The 26,412-nt window shown below is 45.4% G+C and overlaps 1 protein-coding gene across 1 annotated transcript in view; it reads left to right on the top strand.

Annotated features, from left to right (window-relative positions):
- Positions 1-26,412, top strand: part of HSPD1 (heat shock protein family D (Hsp60) member 1) — a 141,258-nt gene that overhangs the window by 98,901 nt on the left and 15,945 nt on the right. The window contains exons 9-10 of the mRNA XM_086955424.1: positions 3,830-4,075; positions 18,470-18,644. Coding sequence (XP_086811550.1) covers positions 3,830-4,075; positions 18,470-18,644 — 421 coding nt within the window. The remainder of the gene's footprint in view (positions 1-3,829; positions 4,076-18,469; positions 18,645-26,412) is intronic.

Here is a 26,412-nt window from a genome sequence, read left to right as displayed (position 1 = left end):
GATTCCCTTTCTTTTCTTATCACTGGTAGATGTTCTAAACAGGACTTCCTCATGTTTAAGACCTTCAATTTTGTTGCAGGCAATTTTTAACGTTTCGTCCCCATATCCTCTTTGGGTGAATCGTTCAATCATTGCTTTCTGTTCAGTTTCAAAGTCATTGTCTGTGCTGCAATTGTGGCGAACCCTCAACAACTCCCCATAGGGAATACTTCTCTTCAGGGGAATCGGGTGATGGTTCGCCGCATGCAGCACCGCATGGCCAGCAGTTGCCTTACGAAACAGACGTGTGGTTAGGCCACCCTCTTTCACCTCAACTGCTACATCCAGAAATTCACAATATGTATTGCTGATGGTATATGTGGAACGGAGATTCAGGTCATTGATTCCTAAATGGTTGATGTACTGTCTTGCTAATATTTCTGGGCCATTCCAAATTATGAAAAGGTAGTCAATGTACCTGACCCACATCAAAATGTGGTCAGTGTACATCTCAGACTCCTGTGACTATATAATAATTCTGTTATTATATATTGGATTATAATTTTCACAAAACGCACTGCAAAATATCTCACCTTTCACCCATCCCCAATTAATACCACTCTAACATTAGACCTGCCGCCTTACCTAGCAACATCCCAGCAGAATAGGTGGGAGCACCCACCCACAGATGGACCATCTTAGGAAAACAAAGGGAGCTCCCTTAATTATATCACACCCTCGACCTGATGTGAAGGGCAATATTGGTAAATTTGGAAGGGGAGACAATAAGTCTGACAATGGTCTAGAACCCCGCATTTAATATACCAACAGAACTTCATTTCCCGACAGTCAATGCGGCTCTGTAGTCCAGAACCGCACGGCACAGAAGGCTGCCATGAGACACTTAGTGTACTCTATTTCCCGATATGGATCAATGCGATTCTGTAGTTCATGATCGCGTAGCAGGGGGGTACTGCTAGGAGACCAACCACGAGGTTTACCTCTATGTCCAACAAAAAACCTGCTTGAAAGCCACACACAAACACAGACACTTTCACGAATACGATGCAGTCAAAATGTTGAAATGTTTAGTTTATATGCATATAGAGAAACATTGTTGCAATATGTGTTGACTTAACATCCGAGTATTTTCTTTGTGTTTATGGGTTCAGGCATGAAAGAAGGACTTATATATGTGGGAAATTCAAAATGGTGGCTACCTAAAAAAGGCTTATGCCGAAACGCGTCGGACTTGTTCTACGAGTGCACAATAAAGGATTTGTGCAAAGATCTCCTGGTGTGTCATCTCTGTGTCCTTCTAATTAGTGGGATCTGGAACCTGTGTGAAGTAAAGAGTAGCGGCTGCTACTGCCGATGGCACCAGCGTTGTTTGGCTGAGGATCGCTCGAGCAGCATTTTTGCTATGTGTGTGTGTGTATATATATATATATATATATATATATATATTTTTTTTTTTTTGCTGCACTGAACGGTCACCGCCGTTGCTCCGCCTACGTCCCGGGTGCTGGCGTCTCGCGGTGGTGTACAAATGTCCAATTTTACTTGTATAGAACATAGTCATGTGAATTTATATGCACTATAAGCTAACTCCTGACATTGTAACCAGTCTGAGACTACTTGAAAAATGTTTGCACCGTGTCTGTATGTATATATATATATATATATATATATATATATATATATATATATATATATATATATATATTTACTGTGATCATATGCAAACTTTCTAATTTTCCGAACAAGTCATACATGATATGAAAGAATCACATGGGTTTCACCCGTTGTTTTTAATTGCACGAGCACTTTATTATCGCCATTCTCCGCATATTACTGAAAGATAACGCACATTTGCACATTATAAGATGTCTGCCACAATTCTAACTAGTTTTTGGCACAGTCCTCTTTTTATGGCAATGAAGAGGTGGAGATAAAATGGCGTGTTTTGTTATGCACTTTGACACTGAGGAAGCCGTTTCACGGCGAAACACGTTTCTTTTTATGGGGTAGGGGGTCTGTCAATAAATGCAACGAAACACCATCAGCTGGAGTGCCGTATGCTTTCTTCGAAAAAGTGAGCGTGTGTATATATATATATATAATGTATGTATGTATGTATATATATGTATATGTATATCCTTGTTTCTGCTCACCACGATTACCACGGATGAAGTCACAGCACAGCAACAGGTCAGTTCACAGAGTTTTATTTACACACCATGTGCATCAAATAATGGACGGCCTACGCGTTTCGGCTACTCCTAGCCTTCCACTGGACCATATAGATAGATATATATATGTGGGGCACATATAATATAATGTTTCTGTGGTCCCGAGCATGGGCGGGAATATTCTAATGCTTATGACTTTGAGGATACCCCTCGAAGAGAACTAGGATTACAGTTAAGTAACTAATGCGTCTACGTCCTCCGCCGAGGTCCGCTAATCGCCGTAAGATGGCTGTTCGCAGTTCCACCCTGACTGTCTCGAGTCTCCCACAACGCCGTAGAATCAGCCGTCAATCAGCCAATATTTTCGAGCTAGCGTTTAGCCATCCCCATGAGACAGATCATTTAATGTGCCATGCTGCGCCAGTCTCGGTACGTATTGCACTATTGCGTATCATCTCAAGCCCACATCCCTCAAGGCGAGCCAGGGTACTTGCGTAGCCACTCTCCCTACCTCACATCTCCAGGCTGGCACAGGCGGCAGCTTGCTCTCAGAGGCCCTCACGGTGCGCAGTGCAGCGGTCCCTTCTGCGGCTAAATCCTTTACACTGTGAGCAGCACAGAGTAATCAGCTTGCATTACTCACAAGTTCAGGCGTATTATTCAGGTAGATGGCAGGATAATGGTGCTGGTCAACGGGAGCCTCACCTCTCTGCGGCCATTCCGTTCGTGTGCCACCTAGCACCCCCCAAAAATAAAATGTTTGTTTAAATAACTGCCTTATATTCCTTTGCTTGAGCACATGGTATAGCTGGAGTGTTATATTTAACAACTTAATTTCGTGTTTCTGAAATAGACAGGTAGTGCAGACTGTTTTCTTGATAGCTTGTGGAGGGGCGCCAGGAGGCGGCAAAGGGCAGGGTAGTTGGTGTGGCCAACAAGGAGTGGTAGGATGGACAAGGCCATGCGTTGTCCAGGGGCCAGTGAGGGTGCAACTAGAGCGAATTTACTTTGCGCACTCACCAGTTCCCCTATGCCGCCAAGTTTAGTCCTAGCCAGGTGTTGCAGCCTCCTGTTGCAGGGACAGCGGTCCGTCCAGGCAAATTTGGCATGGCCAAGCAGGAGGATGGCACCCCCGCAAAGTCATACCGGCGGTGCCGGCCAATCCAAGGATGAAGCTCATGCAGACTGCGGGGCGAGCTCTTATGCCTTGATTTGGGGCTTGCAGGCCCCAGGGAGAGAGCGGACCAGCGATGGCCAAGCATCACCCCTACAGCTGTCTGATGCAAAGTCTCTGGCCCCAATATCTTAGAGTACATCTCAAAGGACGCCAAGGCATCCAGGCTCCTCTCGAGCACAGGGAGGCCGCAGCGCCAAGATCCCACGCTGCAGCCCAAATCCACAAGCTGGGGCCACAGAAATGCGACCGTGTTCCTCAGCAGGGAGGTCGCGGCAAGAAGGATAATGTATTCAGTCAGCAAAGCCCTCTAGTAAGCGGATATCTTGTCACTCTGCTAGGCTCTGCTGCCTCTGGCCACATGTTTAAATCCCTTAGGAGATAGTTGTATTTCTCGCATTTAAGATTGATTTATATAAATACTGTTGAACCTTGTTTTAACTCTGAATATTGTACACATGAAAACATTGGTCTTTTATTGCAGGTATTTGGAGAAGAGGGACTGACTTTAAATCTTGAAGATATTCAACCTCATGATTTTGGCAAAGTAGGGGAGGTGATTGTGACTAAAGATGATACCATGCTGCTGAAAGGGAAGGGGGATAAAACTCAGATTGAAAAGCGTGTTCAGGAAATCTTGGACCAGTTGGAAGTTACAAATAGCGACTATGAAAAAGAAAAGTTGAATGAAAGACTTGCGAAGCTTTCTGATGGTGTGGCCGTACTGAAGGTAAGACCAACTGTGTGCTTTATAATGTGGTATAAATGTCTATATTGTAATGCCAATGCCCAGTGATTTTTGGTCTATAAAATCAAAGCATGTCTTCTTTAGAGAGTATCCTGCGCAAAATTAGTGGTTGACACTTTTATGAGTACCAAACTGCAAATGCCGGGACCTACTGAGTAGAAGAGCTCATGAAAGTCCTGAACCCAAAGCTTTCCCAGATGCAAATATATTTACTCTGCGTGCTTTTGATACTGCATGTTTTCATTGTCTGCTGTTGCTTTTGAAGTTTCATATCTCCACATAAATGCTTTGATATTCCTTTCTGACTTGAGATTTGGGAACCACTGCTAGCCATGGTCTTATTTTTCTTTAGGTGAACCTAGGGTTGCTATCTATAGCAACTCATAATAGAGCTTCTTCAGTCTTTCTCTGCAGGGGATGCCTTTTATAGCATAGCTTCAGACTGAGGCTTATTTTAATGCAAGTAGAAAGTCCACACATGCAGCATCACCTGTACACGGAGCCTTTTCTGCAAGTCATTCACTTTTCTGAGACTAGAGAATGTTTAATTCTAGGTATACAGGCACTTTTCCTTCTAAAAAGCTAATCGGGTTATTTCTTTGTTTTAGTGCGGTCTTTCTACTATACCTGAATTGCAGTCAGTTTGCTTTATCTAGCTAGGGAGATCTTCTGAAGGTGGCAGGAAATATCCCATTACTTGTGGGTGTGTTGGTGGTAGGTGATCCATTCAGACTTCCATTTGTAAGGCACACTTGTCAATCCCTCCCTTCCTGAACTCAGTGTTTGCATAGCATGTGTGTTACAAAAATGCATGCTGCACTGTCTTGCCACCTAATGTTGGTTTGGAATATTCTAACTTGTTTACTTGAAGATTTGAGTTATGTTTCGTGAAGGACTTCTGATCAAGTACCCAAAACAGTTGTTGTTCCTCAGCATGCAGATAGTACCTTAATTTATATTTTTTCCACCATTTGGGTCACCGCAAAACTTCTGTGCTCCTGTTTTGAGACTGTGACACAAATGGAAATCTTGGATTTTATTTTGCAACTAGAAGAGTATGAAGCAGAAAAAGAACATTGACAACGTGTATGATACAAATGGCTTTCAAATCTACAACCCGCTGACACTAGAATCCTGTTGCCCACCTTACAAGTCATACGAGAAGGACACCTAGGGAATTTGGGTGATGGTAAATACACCATTTTGATTTTGTCCTTGGTGTAATAAAATGTTTCCACAGTCCCATGAGGTCTGTTTTCTCTTAAGACATGTCTGAGCAAGCTGTCCAGAGTGTCCGCATACTAAGAGTAACCATCTCTGTAACCGTACCCCACCATTAATTCACTAGGCCAGGACTCCACAGCTTCAGGAGCTTATTGAAATTGCTGCTTTTCACTCTATTTATAGAACTTCTGCGCTAATGAAGTTAGTGGAAGAGGTTCGATTCTTCATAAACGAGCTGTCCGTTCTCCGTTGGTGCAGTTACCGGTTTTGTAGCTTGCACATTAAGACTCAACCTCGCTTTGCAAAAAGATCGGCATGCAAGGAAAGACACTCCAAGTGCATGTCTCAGTTGCTGAGCAAACTGGCTCCAAGTCTTGACGCCGGTCACGTGAGGATCCTCGCCACATTGCACAATGATGTTCCATCCCAGAAATTACCTTTAAAATCAAAGGTGCGCCGACCTCTAATGGCTGCCTATGAAGGTGCACCCTCAGGAAACTCCTTGCATATGGAACGGGAAAACAAAGAAGGTAATCTTTAGAGCAGCCTGTTGTAATAAAGTGATAGTGAAAGTGATGGGTGAAATCCTTGAAATCTTGGCCACTGGGATTTAGTTTGGGCCACATCCCAAAATTGTGTCTCTTGCTCCCCGTGAAATTGCATATAAGGACCTTCCATTTGCAAATCATCCTTAGTCTTGTTCTAGTGAGAGCCTCCAGTTTCAACTTCTAAGTCCCATCACATTCAGAGGGGTGCATGAACTAGAAGTGCAACTCCACATTGATTTCTGTTTTGTTGTGCTACATCCGTTAGGTGCAACTTCACTGCTGCATACAAAACATTCTTCTAATGTTTTTAAGACCACTAAGTTCCATATCTGAGATGAATGGTGCCAAAGCTTGCTTTTTCAACTTGTATCTCACAAATCTGTGGTCAGTTTGCCAAAGACCAATAATATCCTTCAAAATGAGGAGGCACTCCCAACCTCTGTAATTGAGCCCTTCATGAGGACTCTAATGTGTTCTTTCACTAGTCGTAAGATGGTTTTGTGATCAGCAGAATTTGCTCTATCTGAAACATGTGGTAGTTACTTTACTAAAACCTAGCTACCCTCGTGTGGTCTCTGACTGGCTTTAGGCAGCCTGCCACCACCAGACATGTTTCTGGACACCTGGATTGAGAGCCTCTGCTCTGTGTGGCCAGAAACCAAGCACATCCTGGGTGGAGGTGTCACACCTCCTCCCCCACGATGAGCACAGTGCTAGATAGGGAAGCTTCAAAGGCCTGCCGCCTTTCTGAGCCTCTGCTGCTAGTAGCAGATGGCAGCCCTGGAGCAAACCCCCAGGGTGGGAGGACCAGCAGGAAAACTTAGGAATAATAGGTGTGTGCCCGCCCCTCCCCCACTATCTGAAGTTCTGGAGACGAAGTAAAGCACATTTTTCAGTGTCCACCATCCTTGAAAGTTGAGGGACTTATCTAATCGGGGCTAGGGCTATGCCCCATCCCACAGGAGGATGACAGAATAGTGGCTGTAAACACTCACTCCAGGTAAGGAACCCATTGGTCCCTACCTGTTACTGTCACGACAAAATCCTAGTATTTAGGTGGCTCCCCCAGACCCTTAAATCCTATCTATGATGACCTAAGAAGCCTGGACACCGAATAGCCACTCGAGAGGACAAGTGACTGACTGTGCCAGCCTTCATGCCTGTCTGCTGCCTTTTGCCTCGTCTACAAAAAAAGGCTTGTCCTGTAGGCCCAGTGACCTCCAAAGCCCTGGGAGGAGTATCTGCCTAAGATAAAGACTCAATCTCCTGTGGACAGCAGACCTGTCCGTAAAGAACTCTGCCCTGAGGAACCACAAACTCTCCTCCGGATCCACCTCTGTACAAGACGCCCACGGCCTGAGACCAAGTGGCCCACTGGTCCTGTCCAGGTTCCCCAGCGCTTCTGAGCACACGTCCTCTGTGGGATGACACCTGCTGGACTCCACCTCGACGCCTGCAGCCTCAAATCAAAGACTCCCCCTTGACCGCGACCAGCCCTGTAACCTGCTTTCAGACACCCAAAACTCCCCTGCACCCGAAGCCCCTTGGCCTTGTGGATCCTGACCGGCTGGGTCCCTACGTCCTCTAGCATATCTGCTTACCTGGGCAGCTGTGGGGTTTCTTCATCCGGCCTCCTGGCCTGAGCCTGCAGCCTTTCTTCAACCTGGATATTCCCCATTGAATTGCATTGGGTTCCCATAGCTGTGTTTGGCACTCTTCACCTGGCTTCCCCTGTGCTGCTGAGGGTGTAAGTTTAGTGCTGCCTTTTGGCCCTCCTTATAATTACCTCCAGGAGATCGACTCCCTGACTTCGCTCTACTGTCCTGTAAGAACCCCCGGTCTTAATTGGTTGACATTGGACACCGACCCTAAATCTTACCTCTGCACCCGGTTTCCCCTGTGCCGCTGGTGGTGCAGTTTTGGTGCCAATCTGAACCTTGCCTGGTGTTAACCTGAAACACTGAAGACTGGAACTGTAAGTCATGAACTTACCTGAAAAACGCATTCATGTTTTCCTCCATAGGCGTGACATTTTCAAGCTTTGCAGTGTATTAAGTAGTTTTCCTGCAAAACGTACTTATCTTTTTGTGAACATCTTGATCTTAAGCTTATTTTTCAAAAATTGGTAACGATCTCCTTTGAAGTAGTTGTCAATTAATGATCACTGTGTGAATAACAAATGTCTTGCACTCCTCTGTTAGGCCTAAGGCTTCTCGCCACACTACCACAAATAGAGCCTTTTGGGTATACATTGAGCCCTGTACACTTCTAGGGAAATCTGTGGACTCTCTGCGCGATATAACCACTTAATGGTATACCATATACAGAGCCAGCTTCCTACAACTAGCATTTGTTTTCTCAGCATTGTCCTGCTAATTAGAAATTAATATTTAATTCCTAATGATAAAGTATACTATCTTTAGCCTCCTACCCCCACATGCAAACTGTGGGCACCCTGTGACCAGCAGGTTACTAACCAATTTGTACGGTTTTCAAAAGCTTCAACTTTAAACAAGTGTCTTAGCACATACATCAATCACTTGAATATCAGCAGGTGATACACTTCCGAAGGCAACCTTTCAGTGTTGTACCAGTTCCTTGACTGTAGCCTAGGTGGCTTGCTTTTCGCCAAAGTCCAGTCAGTTTTGCACCACCCCTCAGCTTGCTGACCCCTTGCAAGAGTTCCTTGACCAGGTGTCGCTACATCCTTACCATTCACCAGCATCTCAACTATCATTTCCTCCTACCAACTGAGTGGTCATTGCAGCTCTTGTTAATGCTAGGCTCACTAGCTCCTGTGCAAATTGAGCATCCTGTCTGACGCAGTTCTCAGATTATGTGAATGAGCAGCACTAAGATGTGCCAAAGACCTGCACCAGTTGAAAAAACTGGCGCAGGTGCAGCGGTCTTTGTCTGGGTTGAGTGTGTGAGCGAAGGCCAATGGACGAGACTTTTGCAGACTTTCCACACCTCACCTTTTGCTATTTTAAAGTAACACCTTAAGTCACTTAGTCCAAAGTAGGAGGTTCACTCACCAGTAGCTGATAACTTACCAAGCTTTCTATCATCACCTTTTTGTTCTAAGGAAAAAACAGTGCATGACTTAAAAGGAAGCCTAAAACGCATCCCCTCCATTTTCATTGTTTTACCACCTGGTTGCATATGCTGACTTGTAGAGAACAAGCCATGTGGGTGTTTCATGCAGAAATTAGGTGAAGCATTGAAGCACACATGTTGAGTGATGGTGCACTTGCGGATAAATAAATACAGGCCAGGCTCTTTGATTGAAGAAACCCACATTAGAGATCTGCACTCCTGCTGTTCTTGTGGAACAGGATATCTTTATAGCAGGAGTGGCACAGGGCGAGTGTGTTGGAGCAAAAAATACTTAGTGAACCATGGACTTATTGATGCTCTTTGGAGTCACTGTCAATTTGGCATTGATTACACATTTTGCCTGGCAGGCTACTGTAAGTGACATTGCTTGTGGCTAACTTTGTTGTAGCCTTGTAACACTCCTGCATGAATCTGTGGGGTAATTGAACCGTGGTGAAATTAGTCCAAGTAGACCTCCTCTGAAAAAGTGGTAGGGTTGCAAAAAAGGATTTTGCTAAAAGGCAAATGTTCGAGGCATACGAGCTGCAGATAACACGCTGAGCATAGATGGCTACCTAGTGTTGGGCCCGGATGTTTGCAGTTTGTTTTGTTGTAGGAAAGTCTTTGGAAGTCACGGGATAGGTGACTCCTTCTTTGAATGATACTGCGCATGAGCATCAGCTCCATCCCCAGATTGTTTTTTTCCGCCACCGGGCTCGGATGTGTTTCCAGTGCTCCGTGTTGGAACCGATTTCCTTCGGTGCTCAATCCTCACCAACTTACAAAAAATCAGTTTTGAACGCTTTCCCAGTCGACGCTACTCTTCAACAACGAAGATTTCGATTCCGGTCATCGCCAACTGCCTTCGGGCCCAACTAGGCCTCGACTCCAGCTCATGGAAAGGACGCTATTTAAAGTGTCCTCCATGTGGGTCGAAGTTTCCCCACACCGACCTTCATGAAGTGTGTAATCTTTGCTTCTCCCTGGAGCACGAGGCCATAGACTGTTCCGCTTGTACCTCTTTCCGCTCCAAAAAGACTATCCGGGACCGAAGGGCTAGGAGAACAATGGCTCGATCTTCTGCTCCGATTCCGGATGACATCTTTGAAGAAGGCGTCGACGTCTCAGAACAACACGACGTCGACAGCAACTCCGAGGCAGAAGATTCAGACGTCGAGGACCGCACTCCAGCACAGCGGGTCGTAAGTAAGACCGTCGACCCTGGCCCTTCCTCGACACATCCAAAGGCGACCCCGGTCACACCCTCGCGTGCACACCGACACACTGCTTCTACTGCCCCACCTTCGGGTGAAGCTAACTAAACCTTCAGGCGACTCGGGCTAGAGTCGGCCTTCACCCGGTGCTGGCACACACCTACCAGCACCGAAAAAGACAACATCACCGGCCCAGTCAACATCCAAACCCCAGGTGCTGCAGCCTACCACTACTCCTTAAGCACCGAAACCCAGGTCGGAACCAAGCAAACCAGTTTCGGATCCAAAAAGACCACCGGAACCGAAAAAAAACATTGGATCCCAAAAATATACCGGAGCTGAAAAAATCATCGGAGCCGAAAAAGACTCCTGCTTTTCCAGTTAAGGACATTGCCAAAAAACCAAAAGAGACCGCTTTGGTGCCGAAGCCTCCCTCCGCACCAAAAGATCGACCTCCTGCAGAGGACTTATTTCATCCAGACCCTGCACAAAATACTCTAGCTAAAGACCCAATCACTGGGCAGCTAACTTTAGCTTAAAAAAAGCGACCACTGGATACACCAGCAGATACACCGGAGTGTCATGGAAGGGCGTAGAGTAGAGGGGCATAGAGTAGATGTAATGCTTGTATTCCAGAGCCTTAGCGATTGCTGAAATTTCAGCTATAAATATCTATTTCGGAAGGTACGCTGCACATGTGAATACCATTTAGGTGGATTGTATGGACTTAATCGGAACGGATTCTGAGTTTGCAACTTCGTCGGATGCCGATGACAGAGAGTAAAAAAAAAAAAAAAATGGCAGCTGCACAACAACTAAGGCATGATGGTCCGGGACTGCGGTACTGATACCACAAACTAACGGTATCCTCCAATTTACCATCCAATCTTTGGAAATATGGTCATATCCAGTATACGACAAGGTATTTAATCCTTTTGTCAAGAGCGTTGTATGCAGCGTTATCTGTCGGGTTGCCTGACCCCGTAATGGCAGTTGTATGTGTTATGTATTTCCTACTGATATGGTTTATGCTCAGTGTCCTCAGCACAAGAGGCGAAGTACACAACTCAACGAACGCCGGAAAGCCAGTCCTGTAGAACGCTTTAACATTAACGATCAAGCACCGATCGCTGCTGTTCTGTTTTACTGCCTGTACCCAAAATGGCGACTGATTATGACGCTGAAGTGTAATTTACAGACGCTGAGATCAACACAATAGCCTTGCTGTCTGAAATAGAGCTAATCCTGATCTGATGCGCTTTAACCTGCTCTCATCTCTTCATTACACCGAGCCTTTCTTCACTGATGGCATGCTTGGAGGTGTGCACCTATAAGACGGACGGGAGTCCCGCAAAATGGCGGCCGCATCGTAGACACCGCAGACCTGAGCCGGCCGGGGTGCATAATCCCAGAGAAGGTGCCGAACTGTCTCTCTGGGCTCCCCGTAGGCTATTTCACCGGAGGACTTTGAAGTGCGGCGAAGCTGCACTCGGGGATCCGAGCAGTGGGGGGAATCGGCGTCCGCCTGCTGAAGGATCCCCACAATCTCCCCACGGCCCCCCATTGGTATAATGATTCGGAGTGAGGAACAGGCTTAAGGTGTGATGGCAGCCCAGAAACCTTTCTCATTCCAAGAGTGGCACAGAGAGGCTGCATAGCATGGAGTTCGGGCCCCCCTTCTCCACCCAATACAGGTGAGCGATTCCAGGGGGCCGATGGGGAGGGGGGGCAGCTGCAGACATGAATGAGTCAATGGAGCTGGGGAGCCACAGTGATACCTGCGCATCCTTGTCCACCAGAAGACCATTTAGGAATGCCTGACTTGAACATGGCCGCCGGGGCCTATGCCTGATACTTTGAATGTGGCACTACTGCTGGGGCTGCTCTCCCTTTACGTCTGAGCAGTGAGAAGCGGTAAAAGCAGAAGTGAGTACAACGGACCTTGCTCCCCGTACGGCGGTTCTACCCTCTGAGGCGTCTGGGCTGAGGCTCACATGGGGTTCCCCGAGAACAGCTGTCTTCCATTGGTGCCAGGGTGAAACTAATATAAGCCGCGATGCTACGCCTAGCATGCCAAGCCTGACACTCTTATAGTGGCCCGCAGTCACCTTTGGGCGCTTTCTGATACCGTCATCCCACACAGTGATCGCTCATGAAATGCTGCCTGTAGCTGCCTAAAATAACAGCCGCAACAAACCCTTCTGCGTCTCTCCTGACCTTATCTCACTCCTCCCACTAGCCCTCCCCACTCTACTCTTCTCCACTTTCCTGCTACTGACCTTTGCCCTCATCTGTCCTGGGCCTTAGTCCCCACCCTGTTTATCTGTGAATTTTCCCTCGTCAATTGAGATCTAGCTATTTTGTCCGATGCCTGATGGAGCAACATGGTTTAGCTATAGGGGAGATGGGCCGTGAATTCACTCTTTGGTCGTCACCTACCCAGTCTTTTGACAGACTTCCTTTCGTCTCTCCTTGTTGTCTCTTCCCTTATCCTCCCTTTCTCACCTCCCCTGCCCCCTCCACTACTTTTCTCTCTCCTTTCTCTCCTCTCCTAATGTATTGCCTATTTTTTTGATGTATTGTATAATTGTTGATCTTTTTCTGTTACATTGTTGATTCTCATGTAAAGCGCTCGAATACCTTCGGGTCTAGCCAGCGCTATATAAAACTCTTTAAATTAAATAAATAAGCTCCTCATTCAAAGAAAGGACATGGCTACCTCGCCTTAAAGACTTCCTTCCCCTCCCCCCTCCACATATACCATCACCACCTGCTCCCCTACCACAACATTCCCCTGCATCCTCTATCATACCAGACGATGACAATAGGGATGATAGCTCTGATGATATAGGGGCTAACATAGATGATCCATCTATTCCTCCAGGCTCATCTGACCCGTGGGATGATTATAACACCCCAGACGTCCCAAATGTCCCTCAGGATGACATATACCCCTCAAGGCCTTCACCACCAGAAGACACTATGGGTTTTAATCAGTTGATACAGAGCCGTGCAATATCCTGGAGTAGATATGCATACAGACCCTGTAGATGAAGACTTTCTAATGGATACCTTTGCACAAAGGTCCTCATCCATTTTACCAATGCTTAAAGGAGTGATTAAGCATGCACCTGAAGTCTTCAGTCAGAACTCTCGAATAGAGAAAAAGTATAAAGCTGCCCCTTCAGACCCAGCATATATTAAAGGTCCAGTACCACTAGACTCACTTGTAGTTTCCAACGCACGCAAGAGAGCAAACTCACAAACATCAGGTGAAGCTGCCCCACCAGGTAAAGAGTCTAAGCTACTTGACGCATCAGGGAAAAGAACTGCGTCTCAAGCAGCAAACATGTGGCATATTGCCAATACACAAGCATTATTGGCCAGATATGACAGGGCACATTATGACTAATTAGAATCACTAATGCGACACCTCCCGAATAGATACAAAGATAGAGCAAATGAACTTATTCAAGAAGGGAAAAATATTACAAACACCTCTATTTGGTGTGTACTTGATGCAGCGGACACCGCCTCCAGGGCAGTTAGCACCAATATTTTATTACGTAGACATACCTGGCTACCCATATCCGGGTTCATACCTGAAGTCCAAAGTGCTGTACTTAATCAGCCCTTCGATGAGCAACACTTATTCTGACCCAATGTAGATGTATCACTTGAAAAAGGATACAGATACAGCCAAATCTATGGGAGCCCTGCAGTCGCAGGCTCCCAGACGTTCATTTTGCCGCTCATCTTATCGAGGCGCCACCAGGGGATACTCCTCAGACACACCTTCTACCTCATACAAAGCCCCTACACAATCCACATATAGTAAGGGCTACCAAAAGAGAGGTTACAGGGGTAACCATAACAAAGACAGGTAAAAACAACAACTCCCGCTCTGCCTCTACCCCTGCCCAATCTCTACCCCTGCCCAATGACTCCCCTTCCCTTCCCCCGTCCCATTCCACTCCTGTCGGTGGAAGACTACAACAATACCTACCAGCCTGGAAAAATATCGCATCAGACAGGTGGGTGCTTCAAATAATTCAATCAGGTTACTGTCTAGAGCTAACATCCACCCCCCAAACATGCCACCCAAGCAGCGTCCAATGTCACAAGAACATTTAACACTGCTCAGACAGGAAGTAATATCCCTCCTGCAGAAAAATGCAATAGAAATAGTCCCAAAGCATCAGCAAAACAAAGGAGTATACTCCCTATATTTTCTAATCCCAAAGAAAGACTGATCTCTAAGACCTATCCTAGACCTCAGACCTCTAAACATTTACATACAGTCGGATCATTTTCATATGGTCCCACTCCAAGTCCTTCCACTCCTGTTACAAAACAACTTCCTTTTCACTCTAGATCTCAAGGACGCCTACTTCCACATTCCCATCCACACAGCGTACAGAAAATATCGGATTTGTGCTAGACTGGCAGCACTACCAGTTCAAAGTGCTCCCATTCGGAGTCACAACAGCGCCAAGGGTGTTGACCAAATGCCTAGCAGTAGTAGCAGCACACTTAAGAAGACAACAGATTCTTGTCTTCCCATACCTAGACGATTGGCTCATAAAAGCCAGCTCATACAGCCAGTGTACATCACACTCTCGCTACTATTCAACTGCTTCACGACTTGGGATTCACAGTAAATCACACCAAGTCACATCTGCAACCTTCACACGTACAACAATATCTCGGCGCTACAATAAACACCCCAGTAACACTAGCAAATCCCTCTTCAAACAGGGTAACAAGTGTACAAACTATCCTAACAAAATTCAAACTGCAAAACTCGTTTCCAGCTCGAGTGTTCATGCAGCTCATTGGAATGACTCCTCCTTTCATATTTATAGTACCTCACGCAAGGCTGCAAATGCGTCCACTTCAAGAGTGCCTAGCACGCCAATGGAACCAGTCTCGTGGTCAATTAACAGACCTAGTGTTGGTAGACAGTCGACTCGTCGCTCTCTGCAATGGTGGAGCACCAAAAACCTTTCAAAGGGCTGACCGTTCCTAGAGCCAGTTCCTCAGATAATCCTGACAGTGGACGCATCGCTCTCCGGCTGGGGAGCTTACCTACTGCATCACACCATACAAGGCAGGTGGACATCGCAACAAAAGTTACTCCACATCAACCACATTGAGTTACTAGCTGTTTTCCTAGCCCTAAAACAAGTATCGGGCAAAGCTGTCTTAGTCTGCACAGACAATGACAGCCATGTACTGCATAAACAAGCCAGGGGGAACACACTGTGCACCTCTGTTAGCACAGCAGATATGGAGATGGGCTATACCACTAAAAATTTTCCTCTTAGCCCAACACGTTCCAGGAGTACAAAACACCATGGCAGATCTGCTAGTGGAGTGGTGTGGCTCACCAGTTAGAGGTGGCAGACCCGGGAGCAGAAGTCTGCTGGGACCAGGGTTCAATTCCCGACGCGGCAGGGTCGTGGACTTGGGTCAGCGGACTCGATAATTCTCGCTTCGGTGCCTACTTTAATCTGGGGTCTCACTCGGCAACTCTGGGCATTAGCTTGCCTAATCTCCACAACGCCCCCCCCCCCCCCCCCCCCCCCCCCCCCCCCCCCAATGCTGGGGATGCCTGGCTCCACCCTGGGGACTCCCAGCAGGGACCATCCCACAGGGAAAGCCAGGACGGGTTCCCCAGCGTTGCACAGTGCCAGGAAACCTCCGGGTAGCAGCGCGCTTTACAAGTGCAAACATAATAATAAGTCGTTAGACACAGCAGATCCACGAGTTTGAACTTCATCCACAAGTTCTTCAACCGTTCTTTCAAATGTGGGGAGAACCTCAGACTTCTTCGCATCCTACAAACGCAAAATACCCAAACTTCGCCGCCAGATATCCACACCCGCTGTCCAAAGGCAATGCGATATGGATGAACTGGTCCGGAAAATTTGCGTACGCTTTTCCTCCTCTCCCACTACTTCCGTTAGTGATACGCAAGCTACAGCAACATTCCCTAACACTCATTCTAGTAGCTCCAACTTGGGCCAGACAACCGTGGTACACCACACTGCTGCAACTATCTGTGGTACCACACCAAAAACTGAGCCTATCTCCACGTCTCTTGACACAGAACCATGGAGAGATCAGACACCCAGACCCAGCTCAACCTAGCGATCTGGCTCCTGAAGTCATAGAGTTCGGTTACCTCAACCTTCCTCCAGAATGCATGAACATATTTCAAGAAGCCAGACGTCCCACTACGAGAGCATGTTATGCTGCTAAGTGGAGGCCATTTGTAATATACTTTCAAAACAACCACATAAATCCTTTAGATGTGTCTTCAGCACATCATAGGATACCTATTACACCTTCAAAAGTGTAATTTAGCTTACACGTCTTATCAGACTACACCTTGCTGCCATTGCAGCATATTTACAAAATAGACAACATCTATCTCTGGAGTACCTGCTATAAAAGCTTTCATGGAAGGACTCAAAAGAATAATCCCTCCCAGAACACCACCTTCACCAGTGTGGAATTTAAGCATTATTCTTACACGGTTAATGGGACCTCCCTTTGAACCGTTTCATAAATGCGAATTACAATGCCTAACTTGGAAAGTAGGGAAAAGAGGGAAAGGCTGGGTCCTGTCTCTGACCGGCTTGGACCACTCTTATGGAACAAACAAAACAAAGTGCCGGACAGTCTGGATTAATGAAAGCAAATGCACACCTAGTATAATTAATTGCTAGGCTGACAAACCATTTGTGATTAATCACTTGTATTTTATGAAAAAAAAATTGAAAAGATTTTTGGCATCAAGGGATACACACCATTTACAGAAGTTCACAAGTACATTGAAAAAACCAAATGCAATACATTAAATAACAATATACACATATAACAAATGTTATTACAGAAAAACAACTGTGCAATGCCTCAAATAATTACGTTTTACTGAGGCACCAATCCTGGATGAAAAATGAACAAGTGGACAAGCAAAATGAAACACTTGGAAAGTAGCTTTCTTCGTAGCTATTACTTCTCTCAGAAGGGTCAGTGAACTACAAGCATTTACCATTCAAGAACCATTTTTGCAAATGCATCATAACAAAGTGGTTCTACGCACTAATTCTAAATTCCTTCCAAAAGTCATTTCACCACTTCATCTAAATCAATCTGTTGAACTGCCCGTTTTTTTCACGCAGCCACAAACAGTCGCAGAAAGAGCTCTACACACCTTAGACTTCAAAAAAGCATTACTGTACTACATCGAAAGGACACAAACTTTTCGTAAGACTAAACAACTTTTTGTGTCTTTTTCACCACCACATAAAGGCAACCCCATATCAAAATCGGGGATAGCTAGGTGGATTGTTAAATGCATACAAATGTTACCAGAATGCCTGTTAACAATTCCTCCCGAAGCCCATTCTACAAGGAAAATAGGGGCTTCAATGGCATTCTTGGAGAACATTCCCCTAGATGATATATGCAACGCAGCTACATCGTCTACACTGCACACATTCACAAAACACTATTGCAAACTAAACAACAAGCCACTGTGGCCAGGATGTACTATAAACTCTGTTTAAAACTACTGCAACGGATACTGGTGGTCGCCGCTAGGTGTGGGTACTGCTATACAATCTAAGCACAGTGTGTAATCTGCAGCTCATATGCCTCGAACAGAAAATGCTACTTACCAGTATGCATCTGTTCTTGGCATGTAGAGTTGCAGAGTTGTACACGCCCACCCGCCTCACCGGCTACCTGTATCTGTTCCAGTATTATCTTAATTAGATACAAATCACATGGACATCACTACTTCTTGTACAGCTCCATTACTTCCCTAATGGGACATCACTACTTCTTGTACAGCTCCATCACTTCCCTAATGGCAAAAAACAATCTGGGGATGGGGATGGAGCTGATGCCCATGCGCAGTATCATCCAAAGGAGGAGTCACCTATCCTGTGACTTCCAAAGACTTTTTTACAACAAAACAAACTGCAAACATCCGGGCCCAACACTAGGTGGCCATCTATGCACAGTGTGTAACTCTGCAGCTCTAAATGCCAAGAACAGATGCATACTGATAAGTAGCATTTTCCTTTTCAGTCTTGTTCGAACTTGCCCTTGCGATGTGTTAGTTTTAAAATATGTGATAATGCCCGTTTTATTTGCGATGATAAACCAGGCACAGTGGTAGCGTTTGTTACTTCAGAACCATTAAGCTTCTCAAATAAGTCATTGATATTTTCAAAAATGACCTTAATCTTAATTGTTACTACTTTTTTATATTTTTTAAGATTGGTGGGACAAGTGATGTTGAGGTGAATGAGAAGAAAGACAGAGTTACTGATGCCCTGAATGCTACACGTGCTGCTGTAGAAGAAGGTATCGTTCTTGGAGGTGGTTGTGCATTGCTTCGGTGTATCCCAGCTTTGGATGCTTTGACCCCAGCAAATGAGGACCAGAAAATTGGTAAATCAACTTGTCTAGCTTTCTATGGTTAATTCTGGAAACTTTAGTGCGCTAAGTTTGCAAATCTTTCTGTAGCTTTTTCTTGCTTCACACAAGAAGCAATCGCATTTTGTTTTGGTAAACAATATTCCTGCAAATGTGGAGGCTGTACCCATGTACATTTGGCAATGTTATCCAAATAGTTTGCTCAAACATAGTCAATGTCTACCTTCTTACCCAGGGATCTTGATTTTCTATTTTTCCACTGCGTTATATTGCTGCTTTAAAAGTAATGTGAAGGTGATGTCCTTTAGAAGGTCTTTGTCATTCAATGCAATCCATTATATATGTATATTTTAATGATGTAAAATTGATAGGTAAGAGTATGGAGAAATGTTGAATCCTTTATCTAACCAGCGTTGGCACTGCGCACAATCCATGGGAATCCAGCAGTTTTTTACGAGTCGTGTAGGTTTGCCCATTTGCAAATAAAAAATTGGATTAATAGTTCTATAAATACAAAGTAAGATATTTATGAAGGTGGTCTGTAATGCCAACGATTTTCGGGTCACTCAATTTAAAACATCACGTTAAAGACCCTTCTTTATATTGGCTCCCACATCTTTAATTGATTTGAATGTTTCATTTGCCCTTTAAATCCTCCTTTTGAAGAAGGAAAGCTTAGCTGGGGCTACATGTCTGAGGTCCATCCACATGATCCTCTGTACTGCATCTTCCCCTTCTTTAACGAAACATACATTTGGGCTTATTAAAATCCATCTTTCTACTACTGGGTGTTAAATTTCTTTTGGAGAGCGTTCATAATGACTGGTTTATATTAAGTTTTTTACAATATTTTGATTTAATTTGCCCACCAGATGTTGTCTTGTCAACTTGCTCCTGGTCTCCAATTTATGCCACAAGATTAGCCACATCGCTGCTGTGGTTATTTTTCCCCTGTGCTGGAAATAGCTATTCTCCTATATTCATGACGAGCTCAGCTCGTCATCAGCACAGCTCAACTGTGCCTCATGACGAGCCGAGCTCGTCATGAGCATGGAAGGGGTTAAGGCACTTTTATTCAGTCTGTCATGTTTCACTAAACTTAATCATGAAGATGGTTGCCTGAGGTTCCAGCGGGTAATTTGTAGAATAGACAATCCTGTATCAATTTCAGTTACAGGTTACCATCTTGAATGTTTGCCAAGGCTGTACAAATGTAGCTAATAAGTACTTTTAAGGTCTCGCCTAGCGACGCAGCACATGCGCTGCTCGCTTGCAAGACTATTGTCATCGGTTTTGCTTTGTAAGCAGGGTGGAAGCTCCACCCATGCTTGTCATTGGCGCGGGTCAAAAATGCTCACCTTTCTTTGGCAGGGAGGCACGTTTGCTTCCTCCATGTCTCCTGTTTGTTGTGCCTGCCCAGACAAGAGATATGCATGCGCACTGCGTCGCTTCCCCCTTGCTGCACATGATAATAGTCTACCTTTGATCCCGGAGCCCGTAGTAGACTAGCCAGCAAAGGCAGAGAGTTCTGGCGTGACCCAGTTTCCAATACTCCCTTTACCTCGCCTTACAAATGGCTGCTTTTGTTCTGGCGTGAGCTTTTTAAAATATTTTTTTTATAGAAGGCAATCAACCGGAATCGCCTGTGTTGTATGGCGATCTTGCGGCCCCCTGTGAGAAGCGTGGCCTTCAAAACTGTGCTGTGCTTGCATGGGCACTACTTTTGGTGAAACTTGTCTGCAACTGTCACAGAAGTGTGGCTATGGCCCAGAATTAGTACCAGCGGCAGTAATAGCGGAGCATGTCTGGTATGTCATTGCACGGGCTAAGTGGTGGGTGCATCGGCATGAGAGGGGAGTACTGGCGCGCAAGAGTACATGTTGATTGTTTTCTGTGTGCAGTTTTCAGTGTTCTAAGTGGTATCACACAATTCCGTTAGATGGTCTCCGAGCACCAACCCAGGAGGCCCCCAGCTTTCACCATACACGGGAACTCACAGCCTTCTCCAGCAGGGTACAGTGGCACTCGTGAAGGGACATATGAAGCTCAATGACCTCCTGTCAGATGCTTAACAAATGTAATCAGCACGTCTTAGACTTCTTTAAAAATAGTTTACGAGCACAATGTATTGCTACAGAAATAAATAAACAGGCGCAGGGGGGTCTTGAAAACATTCTCACCAGCTCGATCGCACGCCTCTGCCCGATGTGCAAATGCTACAGTCACCTCATTGCTCCCGCTCCCCAACTACTCATACCTCACCTCTCAAAGAAAACCCACAAAAGATCTCCGCTTGTAGCCATCAAAAGAACCAAATCCCTCTTAACCTCTACTCCCGGCAATTTTTGGAATGTTCTGCAGTTTTTTAACAGTGCAGTGTTCAATCCTGCCTCGTGCCACTTTTTTCCGGACTTTTATATAGCACAAACTCGACCCGAAGGTATCCGAGCACTTTACATAAGCACCAGTTACATCAGAAACAGACACATTCATTACATTAGGCACAGGGATATTAAGTGATTTGCACAGAATGTTGAGCGCCCCTGCCGAGACTCAAACCTGGTTCCCCAGCTTCGAACTCGACCGTACCAGCTGGTAGGCCACATCCTCCGATTAAGAGACGGATAGGTGAAGTCTGGGTTGCAGGACATTAATCTTTTCCGTGGTATCAGGAACCATGAGTGGTGGGCTTTGTTCAGTGAGGGTTGGTCCTACAGTGGTGTATTTCGTAGGAGAGGGATGGATGTTATGATCCCTTCAACTGAAGCAGTGTGACCGGTATGTCATGGGTTACCCCCCTATGGTTGGTCAGCAGGGGAGGACAGTGGTTTGTTTTACAGCTCGACACGATGTTATGCTCCTTCAAAAATGTTTGCATGTCAGAGCCTTGGGGGGGTGCAGTACTTTTGGTTTTGGGTGGTTTCTTTCTTCACCTAGGTTATAACAGCCCTAATGTTGCCCTGTCCGATTCCCAACACCCTTCTAGCAGGGGTACTCCGGACCTCATCTTGCTCCTTTTCGATTGATGCTTTTAACTGCCCCACGTTCTCGTGTACGGCATTTCCCAGCATGACTTGACCGTGTCCGTCCCGCTGTCATTTGTATCCATGCTCCCAAAGGGAGAATCACTGGAACAACCAACTAACCGGCACCAAGTCTTCGCCTACTCTGATCCACTTAAGAGGCAGTAAAAACTGCCTATTCATTTGGGCCCCTTGTGCGTCCCCACCCCACCCATGCTTACCCTTAGAATTTGGGTGAGCGGTTTCTTAACATGCCGCCATTGTGCTGCTGTTCATTTTTCATGGGGTCTTGGTGAGCGCAGCTTGGAAGAGGGTGAGAGGATGTGGTGTTACGGCCAGAGCTGCTGACTGTAGCAGCTCTGTATCGGCTTATCATTGATGTTAACAAGCTGGTCTCCATGGTAATGTTGTCATATCAGCGACTGCTCCATGGTCTGTGCTTCTTTCTAAGCCACGTGTAAATTTCAAAACTTATTACGACTGCAGTGTAGCAAGCACCAGTTAAATATGAGCCCTAAATCTAAGCTACGAAATGTAAAGTACTACAACACAAATAGATTACTACTCAATCTGCATAATGCCTCCGTAATCTGTACTCACAGCTTCCACACGCCTGTAATAAATCACATTTCCCCTGCTTCTAAATTGGAAAAGGAAATGCACATTATTAATGTACACACAGAGCTCAGGTTACAGCACAAACAGTCACACATAAGATTAGTAATACAGAGGTAAAAATCGACAAGAGTCCGTGTAGGCGCGCACATGCTGACATAATGTACCAACAGATGTATACAGAATCCGAGGCGAACGAGAACTGACATAACAGTCTGACATAAAATAGACCCCAGCACACACCTTTTTGATCCTATTTACACTCCAAATAAAAATGGCGCCACAAATTACCAAATGCCTTCTCTTTAGAAACCTAAATCACACGCCTACAGCCACAAAGCATTGTCTTGCGCCTTGCGTTATCCGTGGGCATAATGCATCTAGGCCCTGAGTAGGTGAACAGATTGATCTCTGTATGCTGTTTGCACACCATGTGTTCTATGTTTGTACACTATGATGTCTCTGTATGTGCACTGCGTGCATGTTAGATGCAGTTACCTGTTGTACACTCGCACAAAAAGAAACAGAAGCCACGTCTTTTGTGTTACGGGCGTAGCTTCTAGTTCCCTGTTGCATTCTGGTACATGTACTTATTCCTCCAGTAGCCCATTTTAAATGCAAAGGCGCTCGCATGGCTTAGAACAAGCTTTTTCTTTGAATAATCGCTCCACAGCAAACAAAAAACATAATTAAAAAACATTGGCATTTACTACCACAATAGCTCTAACTTTCACAAATGCGAGACCTATTGCATTGCAAATGTTCAGTGTTGAAGCAAACTGTGTCCCCTACATAGTTTCACTTTTTTCAAAAGTATTCAGGTGTGCTTCAAAAACTTGTAGCCAGTTACTTATTGTAAGATCCGAAGTAGAAGTGAGCCTCTGCTACACATGCTGTCAAATGCAAAGTGTTGCTTGGGAGGGAAAGGCCAATCCGATCTGCAGACTAGTTTTAGTGGAATGGGATAAAGGCTGGCAGTATGGTACTATCAGGCTAGAGGACAGGTTTGGGATATCGCTTACCTGCGTTTATTTCCTTGTATGCACCTCTGTACAGTTTTGGAGTTGCCTGGCTCTGTCAGAAGTTGTGTGCCATCTTGGGGTTAGGCAGCCCTTTTTACTGATTGTTTTTAGGAGTTTAATTTTCTCTTGTTTTTTTTTGTTTCATTTACCAGTAGTTTGCACTTTGTAGGGGAGTCTACCTTCTGCAAAAGGAGTTGTTGGACCCCAGTTATTCTTTATTTGACCCACCTTGTTTTCCGGCTCGCGTTCTGCAATGCTCGTACTGCCACACCCCTAGAACTGCCCACCCTTATGGTGGGCTTTTTAAAAGCTTGTAGGGCACATGCACGTAGCATATGCGCCCAAGGCAAGCCAGTCTGCAACCATGCCCAGGACCCTCCCCCCCCCCAACCTCCCCCCCCCCCCCCCCCCCCCTAGGTCCGACCAACTGGCAGGGCACCATTAGGCTAACCTTTCAAAAAGCATGCTAGTATCACTCAGGCACCCGGGAAGAAAACAAGGCTGTCCGATGCTGATTCGGACAGTATTACAATGATTTGTCCTGTCGGTAGGGCCAAATCTGAGAGGTTATTCTTGAAGAATGGCCAAATGGGGAGACTATCCACAGGACACCTCCCAAAAGTAACCAGAAGTCCTAAAGTAAGGTGCTTGTTAATCAGTGCCAAGTCACCATCTGGAAATGGCAGATTTTGAGGCCCATCTGATTGATATAGTTTTTGTCAGGGAAACTTGGGCGGACCAAGCGGCTGGCCCAAAGATGACAACCTATCCAGAGGGTAATGCGATCTTCAGATTAGATGGACACTAAAGAAGAGGAGAGGAATAATGGTTCTCATTCAATATTCTTTTATGGCATGGCAAATTTCACACCTACCTCGTCAGGGACTCATGCAGCACTTATGCTTAGCTTTGAACTCACAAAATCTGTTGTTCAATAAGCTCTTGATCTACTGACCACTGGGACCAAAAGGCTCCTTTATTGAATTTTTAGAACCTTTTTTTGGAATCTTCTCTGAAATCAGACTTCACTCTATTAGGAGATTTCATTTTTCATCTTGAGCAACATACTGCCCCTGAGACAGAGCTACTTATAGATACAATCCCATTCTCTACTCTCGCTCAGTCGGTAATTGAGCCTACTCATTTGGCGGGCCACACCCATGATGGGTTATTTGCCAACAATAATTTCATCTCTTGTCCCAGCACGTTTCCCCTCATGTGGAGAGACCACAAGGCAGTGGGCTGGGAGATAAAACTCGCTAATAATTTCCAGGCAAAAACACAGTAAGAAAAAAAAGCAGTGATCTCCCACTCATGGCATAAGTAAAGTACAGCGACCGGACCTTAAAACCTTGATTGCGAGATCACAATCTGAAGAAGTGGACAATACGGATTCCATGTAGGAGAATTTTACAGGCTGGTTAAGTACGGCAGTCCCTTAAGTAGCCCCTGCTGGCAGCAAAAATAATCAGAAAGGTAAGCCCACTTCCTCTTGGTTTAATGATGCGCTCAGGTCTGCGAATCAAAGCTGTTGCAGACAGCGTCTAAAAGAGAGAATTACAAAGGATGTTATGCCCAGTATAAGAAGCTTATTAAAGAGTTTAAATCTGCTTTCCTTGTCGAACAAATAAAATCTGCCAGTAATTCTACCAGGACCCTCTTTCAAGTGGTCACGTATCTTTCTGCCCCAGCTTCTGGTAGTTGGGCAGAACAGTCAGGCATTCAGTGACGCTCTGGCAAAATGGTTTCAGCAGAAATTGGAGGTAATCTTCAATACATTCACCCCTAACAGGTTTATAGGTCAGGCTAGGCAAAACATCTTAGAAAGCCCTTTAAACAAATCCACTTTTGCTGAATTTGTCACATTAATGGAGGAACAAGAGCTTTCCAAATCTGTCTAGATCCCCATTTGATCCATGCCCTCCTAAGATATTTCATCGAATCCCTAAAGCAGTCACTCCATACGTGACTTAAATTTTTAATTCTATGTTTAGTTCAGGAATTTATCGTAGTCAGTGGAAAATAGCCTAGGTGCTGCAACTGCTAAAGAAACCTAACCTGAGCGAGCAGGTTCTGGAAAATACCGTAGTCTAATTTCCAGGCTTCCGCTACCTGCAAAAGTTTGTGAGAAAACCATGAATTCTCAACTGTCAGTCTTTGTGGAAGAGAATAACCTTGATGGCACCCAATGTGGCTTTCGTAGTGGTTTCAGCACGGAGTTGGCCCTTATGATGACTGAAGAGATGGGCAATGCCGCCCTCAGCCTATTAGACCTATCTGCGGTCTATGACACCGTAAGTAAGGATCTTTTGATTGAGAATCTCCAGAACTTGGGGATTCAAGGCGTATCGCCTAATCTATTGATCTTTTTTGATAATCTCGTTCAGTCAGTAGCCTTTAAGAACTTTACTTCCAAGCCTTTTAGGCTGCCTTGTGGGTTACCACAGAGCTCCTCATTGAGTCCTAATTCTTCATTCTATAAGTGACAGCCCACCAGCAACCTTAATCAAGTCATTTGGGTTGGCACTTGTATCGTGTGCCGATGACACCCTAATAATGATGACCATATCTAACAAAGGCCCGGGTATGAGTGGGACCTTTAGAAACCGCATGGGTGAAGTAAGTCTTTAGATGAACCCCAACTGTTTAAAAATTAATTCCACAAAAACTGAGGTCATTCTGTTTGGCAATAGTCCTATCTCCTGATTGGTGTAAGCCCGACCTCGGGAGTACTTCCTGTTGTCTTCCTTAAAGTATTTGGGACGCGATGATGTTTGGAATCCTTGATTTATTAATCTCATCCACTGGCAATCACTTTGGCTGCATCCCAATCCATCGTTTTTTCCCCCAACAGAGTGCCTGGTCCCAAACCCTTATTTATGCCAGTTGCTGCTTTCAGTAGCTTTTGGTACTGAGACCCGCTCTGAGAAAATTGAACATTGAGTTTGGTCTGTCGTATTCAGTATCACCAGCATTATTTTTACTCTAAAAAGGAGGGCTCCTTATGAGTGGCTTCAGCGACCCAGAGTGACTCCTGCAGGTGCAGGACTATGCGTCCCAGTACCTGCGCAAAGGCTTCGCGCAGGCCTATGCGGAGAAAGCTATGTGCCTGGCTTTAGAACT

The sequence above is a fragment of the Lissotriton vulgaris genome, chromosome 2_1 (genome assembly GCF_964263255.1).
Source record: "Lissotriton vulgaris chromosome 2_1, aLisVul1.2, whole genome shotgun sequence".
Lineage (NCBI taxonomy): Eukaryota > Metazoa > Chordata > Amphibia > Caudata > Salamandridae > Lissotriton > Lissotriton vulgaris.
Note: the sequence above shows the minus strand (reverse complement) of the source record. Positions and strands in the feature narration are given on the sequence as shown.